This window comes from Phragmites australis, chromosome 4, assembly GCF_958298935.1.
Source record: "Phragmites australis chromosome 4, lpPhrAust1.1, whole genome shotgun sequence".
Lineage (NCBI taxonomy): Eukaryota > Viridiplantae > Streptophyta > Magnoliopsida > Poales > Poaceae > Phragmites > Phragmites australis.
In genome coordinates, this window is record NC_084924.1 from 7,881,957 (window position 1) to 7,888,723 (window position 6,767).

A 6,767-nucleotide genomic window follows, 5' to 3' on the forward strand; every position below is an offset into this window, starting at 1 on the left:
CTTCTCCGCCTTCGCTCCTGGCGCGGCTGCTTCCGGGACTGGTTCTTGCGGCACCTCTTCTTGCCCAGTCGTGGCCGCCGTGCTGGATGTGGAGGGCTCTTGCGCGAGGTGGCTGTGGAGGGCTCTTGCGCGAGGTACGACTTGTCCTCGACAGCGCTCGGCGTGGCTCAGCCTCGAGCCCTCGACCTCATCCTCACCGGCGATTCAGCGACATCGAGCTCCTCCCGTAGGCAGTAGGCAGCGGCGCAGCGCCTGGCCACCCGGGAGCCCTGAGGCCAGCGCAACTGCGCAAGTCACAAGATGCTACCTCAAAACCAGAAAATTAAGGGAAAATCTAAAACTAGAGGTAGTTGAAATTTGAAAACAATTTATTTGTTGTCAAATCATTAAAATTAGTTGTGTCATTGTTTGATTATTTGCTTTTTGTTTATGATTTTGCTATTTTGGTACGCAGATATAAAAAGCTATTTTAGCAGCTCAAACCTGGGTGCTCATACAAGCGGAAACAATGCGAATACTGTACAAGGAGAAGAGCCCCATGGCCAAGAGGATGTTAGAATCGAAGTTATAATAGCCGCACAAGAGGAAGAGGTCCAAGAAGAAGTTCGTGCTGAGATTGAAGGTGTCCATGAAGAAGCAACACCGGTATATTATTAAGACCGAGTTGCGCAACAAAATGTGTAATGCTTGGTGTAATGATTTGATGGTGTGCTACATTGAGCGAGGGATATTTAAAGGACTTGATTTTGGTAAAATTAAGAAAGAGTTTTAAAAGAAAGGTAAGCGAATACATTGCCTAGGTCTCCTAGGCATAATTAAAGCTTCCATATCGGTACGTCTTTTATCTTTTACTTGCCTATTATATGTTTCTATCTTAAATATGACACTACTAAATTTTTTGATGTCCAACTTTTATTTTATTTATTTACATGTGGATTGTATTTGATGATTATATTTAGTGTCATATAATTTTATTACTCTGTGAATAATTTTTATTTTGCACTATATATTATTGTCTATGCTACCGACTCCACCATTCCTAAAATCTAATCCTGCCTCCGCCACTGCTTGTATCTATATATATGGCCCAGCCTCCAGCCTTGGGACTCAGCAAAACTTCCAGCTGCTTCTTCTCAGCTCTCATCGAAGCTTTCTTCCTCCCTCACTCTGTGTCGTCCAGTGCCGCCCCCAGTTTCAAACAGACCCAAACGCGCGCGCAGAGTCGATTGACCGAGCGAGTGGCAAGATGGTGAGCCGGGTCGCCGAAGAGAAGCCGCCGCAGCAGCTGCTGTCCAAGAAGGCAACCTGCAACAGCCACGGCCAGGACTCGTCCTACTTCCTAGGGTGGCAGGAGTACGAGAAGGACCCCTACGACGCCGTCTCCAACCCCACCGGCATAATCCAGATGGGCCTCGCCGAGAATCAGCTGTCGTTCGACCTGCTGGAGTCGTGGCTGGAGGCCAACCCGGACGCGCTCGGGCTCCGGCGGGAAGGTGCCTCCATCTTCCGCGAGCTCGCGCTGTTCCAGGACTACCACGGCATGCCGGCCTTCAAGAATGTAAGTGATTTGTGAATTTACTAGCCATCCACTTGGTACTTGCTGTATGACTAGACTAACGCGGTCGCGCGCGCGCACACCGATGAGTAAACAAGACTGACCCGCGCATGTATGCACGTGACCTGAGCAGGCATTGGCGAGGTTCATGTCAGAGCAGAGGGGGTACAGGGTGGTGTTCGACCCCAGCAACATCGTGCTCACCGCCGGTGCCACCTCGGCCAACGAGGCGCTCGTGTTCTGCCTCGCCGACCACGGAGATGCCTTTCTCATCCCCACTCCATACTACCCAGGGTATGCATACGTTCTACACAAACACATGCGTCGCTTTTACTTGCATATGGAACGTGCAAGTGGCGGCTGCTGAGTGGCGCCGCGCGCGCGCTGCACGTTATTGGTTTAACTACGCGCACATGGCGAGATGGCTGCTGACTCGCGTCGCGCTTGGCGTTGCAGATTCGACCGCGATCTCAAGTGGCGCACCGGCGTCGAGATCGTCCCCGTGCACTGCACGAGCGCGGACGGCTTCCGGGTGACGCGCGCCGCGCTGGACTACGCGTACCGCTGCGCCCAGAAGCGGCGGCTGCGCGTCAAGGGCGTGCTTATCACCAACCCCTCCAACCCGCTCGGCACCACGTCGCCGCGCGCCGACCTCGAGGCGCTCGTGGACTTCGTTTCCGCCAAGGGCATCCACCTCGTCAGCGACGAGATCTACTCCGGCACGGCCTTCACCGAACCGGGCTTCGTCAGCGTCCTCGAGGTCCTGGCCGCGCGCGGCGGCGGCGCCGACGTGTCGGACCGCGTGCACGTCGTGTACAGCCTATCCAAGGACCTCGGCCTCCCTGGCTTCCGCGTGGGCGCCATCTACTCCTCCAACGCCGCCGTCGTCTCCGCGGCGACCAAGATGTCCAGCTTCGGTCTCGTTTCCTCCCAGACGCAGCACCTCCTCGCCACGCTCCTCGGCGACAAGGACTTCACCCGCCGGTACATCGCTGAGAACAAACGGCGGATCAAGGAGCGGCGCGACCAGCTCGTGGAGGGCCTCAGGGGGCTCGGCATTGGGTGCCTGGAGAACAACGCGGGGCTGTTCTGCTGGGTGGACATGGGCCATCTGATGCGGAGCCGGTCGTTCGAGGGCGAAATGGAGCTGTGGAAGAAGGTGGTGTTCGAGGTGAGGCTCAACATCTCCCCGGGCTCCTCGTGTCACTGCCGCGAGCCCGGTTGGTTCCGCGTCTGCTTCGCCAACATGTCTGCCAAGACCCTCGACGTAGCCTTGCAGCGCCTGGGCGCCTTCGTTGACGCCTGCAAGGGTCCGCGCCGCGCCGCCGCGCCCGCCAGGAGCATGAGCTGCCCGCTCGCCATCAAGTGGGCGCTCCGCCTCACCCCGGCCTCCGCCGACCGGAAGGCCGAGCGGTAGCCGGCCGGGCAATGCTCAGCTACTGGAGTACTGTTCATAAGTTACTGCCACGTTAGAATCGATTAGTAGTAATTCCTTATTGGCTTCCTCTAATCTTGTAGTATATACTGCAATTTTTCCTCGGAGCACCGGCGCCGAGCTGCACGAGGGCCACCGTTGTATTCGGTAGGAGCAGTTGGGATCGATCATGCAGGGCATTGTGTACTCGATCATGCGTGGCATTGTGTATTTTCTCTGTTTAAAAATAATAGGTATATTTTTAGTTTTATCTTCGAAGGTGAATTTAGATTAAATTTTCTTGTAAAATATATTATTTATAACTATAGAATATATATAATGTGAAATTATTTTGAATTACAAAATAATTATATGATTTATATATATTAGATATTTTTATAATTTGATTAAATATTAGTTAAATATACAAATTTTGATTTTTTTAAATACACCTACTATTTCAAGGGAGTATTTTTGACTGGAAAATCCTTCGAATTTTCCGGTTGTTTGTTGTACGCTGTCACTGTATCATTGTTACGACGATGATTATTGATCAATAAAGAACTTTCACATATACTCCAGTATACTATTCACTGGATCGGTCGGCACTTGCACGCATCGCGTCGCTCTTGCTCGAAACTAAACCCGGAACCACTTGGGCAACATGGTTTTCGAGGCGAAAGCGTACGACAAAAAATAGAAAATATATCGAATCATATTTAAAAAAAGATAACCTGATGTAATATTTATAAATGTAGCATGTGTATTTGATATCTTATTTATTGAATACGGGTTTTTATACACTACGCACTGAAAAATAGCGGGCCAGATGTTTTCAGTACCTCATATGCCGAATCCAGCACTATATTGTATTCAGCACACGAGATGTTGAAACACCACTATATTTGCCACATGAGAGGCCGTATATGGTGTATAGTGTCGTACTCGGTATCTTATATGCCGAATACGACTAGGACAAGGGAGCGTGCTGCTTTTGACGTCTTAAGTCGCTCCATGTCACGTCTTGTCGCTACTTTTGGTGCAGTGTGACATGTGGGGTTCCTGTGCTGCTTTGTGCCAAATAAAATGATCTTGTTGGAGAAGCAGCAGCGCGAGAAGAGAATGCAGTAGTAGCACGAGAAGAGAATACAGTAGCAGCGCGAGAAGAGAATGCAGCAGCAACGCGAGCAGAGGAGGAGCAACGAGAGAGGAGCAATGTGAGGAGCAGGAGCGTGAGAAGAGAAGAGAGCAACAATGCGAGCAAGAGAGGAGCAACAGCGTGAGGTGAACACTTTAAGAGCGATCCCTTTGTTTTAGTAATTACTTAGATTACATATTTAATTAATATTTAGATTAATAATAGTAATTAGAGTAAATAGATTATTTAATCTGTTGAATTATATTTATTTAATTATATTAAATTAATCAATTAGAGTGCTTAGATTATTTGCTTAGTTATTTAATGATAACTCATCGTGTAATTAGTTTACCGTGAATCACGAAATAATCAAACATAATTAGTTTACTAAAATTTCTCCACCTTTTTTTTTTACCTTAGTGGTTTGGTGTGTGGTGTCGAGTAGGTGATGTGATAATTCACCCTATAAATATGTTCGGTAATACAGACTTAAATTCGTTATTTTCTATCTGATCATCTTACTTATCTTTTTTTCAATTGATTCGAATGCTCTTTTTTTCATTAAGAGTTCCTAAAAGACGCAGAGTTGATCGATAAAGGCATTCTAAATTTCTTGGTGATATATATGTTCTTCGGCGGGGGTGTGATGTTTGGTTCGTGTAGAAGATGATGAAGATTAGTGAATCTAAGGGGTACATGTGCGCTCTCTACTAATAAATCAGAAAATGATGAAGACGATAAGGATAATAATTTCATGTCACCAATATATCGACATTCTAATAGCAATACAAGAGAAGGTTCAAGGGCCAATATAAAAGAACATTCATGCACCACATCAAGATGATGTACAAACAACAAGGAAATATGACGTGCTTTCTACCGTGATATCTCAATATGACGACGACAATGATTTCATACCACAATGACCCCTTCCTCCGAGACCTCCATCTCTAGATGATACTGATGACTCTAAAGATGATGGTGGATTTACTTATACTTATTCTTTCAACTTCTCATCACCACCTCAGAAACGGTAACAATCTTACCTTGATAGTATTGATTGGCACAACTAACATTCTTCTGCTAATTTACGTCGTTACTTTTCACCGTCATCTTGAGATGATCTAAGTATTCAACAACTATACACTATGCATCTTGAGATTAATGATGCTAGGGAATATTGCCACACCGTTCGATGCTTTAGCAACAAGGATAAGGTCATAGACCTCAGCAACAATAATTGATTTGTACCTGCTCATCTGCCAATTTTATTGCCTACAGGTAAAGAATAGCACGAGACAGAGACGGCAACACCGTAGGACCCAGCTGTATTCAGTATATAAAGTGCTGAATATGATACCGTATACATTATCGTATTCGGCACATTAGGTATCAAATACATTTGGGCCCGCCCTTTTTTGGTATACAATATATCGAAAACCTATATTCGGTGAATAAGATGTTAAATACATATAATATATTTATAAATATGATATCATGTTATATTTTTAAATATGATCAGGTATGTTATTTATTTTTAGATTTTTCCCTTGTTTTCGAAGAGCTGTATGGAGTAGTCTGTACCGCTATGAGTAACGAGTCTCTAGGCTTGATGTGATGGCTTGACTAGCGATGTTGTTAGGATACGAAGGTTAATCAGGATGCGCTCAACGGGCGCCCATTTGCATGGTCAGGATATGACTTGTGAGCTAAGGTCATCTCCAGCAGAGGAGGTATTTTTGCAGATTCGGGCGCTACAGTGATTTGCGGGTACTGTAACACTGCTTACAGAGATTGCCAGTGGGCCCAGAGGAAGAAAACAATGTCTGTACTGTAGCAGTACTGTTCACAGAGGCTGACAGCGGGCCCGGAGAGAGAAAAAGAGAAGTAGAAGGTAGAAAATAAGGTAGCTGCTGGAGATGAAAAAATAAGAGATACTGTAATAGTGATAAGGGATGATGTAATAGTGTTTTAGAGAATAAAAATTTAAGATAGCTGCTGGAGATGATCTAAGCTCATGTGCCCTGTGGTTCGGGCCGCTTCTACACGGTTGACTCATCTCATACATGGCGCACGCGAGCCGGAGAAATTTGTCCACTGTTATTGAGCGACAGGAAATTCGCCGATTCCTGCTGGAAGTTAATTTGTTTCCTGTAAAAAAATTGCGTTCCAAACATGTTCTAGTGTGGAAATATCTGCTAATTTTTTACCCATGAGCGCCTATCAAAGTGATTGACTTTTTCTGTGGAAGTTACTTAAAAACATGCTAGATAATCTATCTGGTGAAAAATGAGGTGATTTATCTTCACGTGTTGTAGGGCTCCAATCTGTTTCACCGGAAGGGCGTGACTTCTAGTCGTCTCATCGCGCTTCAAATAAGAACAGCCTCGTTCGAGATTCGAGATTCGAGATTCGAGATCGTTTAGTAGGAGCGCTGGGTTCCAGCTGGAGAATCCAATACGACTACTATTCTACCAATCAGGTGAACTTGACCTTCTTCCAGAGCAACATCATCTCCCCGTTGTCTTCTCACGTACACACAAAACAACCTACTGTTAAAGTGTGCTGCTGGAGTCAGGATAAGAAAAGAACACTTGAACTCAGCATGTGAAGCCAGTGATCTGGATGCCACCAACAGTCACCACACATGGAGATGCCGA

At 46.4% G+C, this 6,767-nt stretch overlaps 1 protein-coding gene across 1 annotated transcript; it reads left to right on the plus strand.

The window, feature by feature from the left end:
• Positions 1-1,127: 1,127 nt before the first annotated feature.
• LOC133914156 (1-aminocyclopropane-1-carboxylate synthase 1) lies at positions 1,128-3,245 on the plus strand. The gene is made up of 3 exons (XM_062357297.1): positions 1,128-1,558; positions 1,689-1,849; positions 2,012-3,245. The coding sequence occupies exons 1-3, from the start codon at positions 1,247-1,249 to the stop codon at positions 2,970-2,972; spliced, it is 1,434 nt and encodes a 477-aa protein (XP_062213281.1). The 5' UTR covers positions 1,128-1,246; the 3' UTR covers positions 2,973-3,245.
• Positions 3,246-6,767: the final 3,522 nt, after the last annotated feature.

Bases quoted from the DNA above. Each gene is read 5' to 3' on its own strand.
- LOC133914156 (XM_062357297.1), top strand. From the start codon at position 1,247: ATGGTGAGCCGGGTCGCCGAAGAGAAGCCGCCGCAGCAGCTGCTGTCC. The intron at 1,559-1,688 runs GTAAGTGATTTG...TGACCTGAGCAG, and splicing joins GCATGCCGGCCTTCAAGAAT to GCATTGGCGAGGTTCATGTC. The intron at 1,850-2,011 runs GTATGCATACGT...TTGGCGTTGCAG, and splicing joins CCCACTCCATACTACCCAGG to ATTCGACCGCGATCTCAAGT.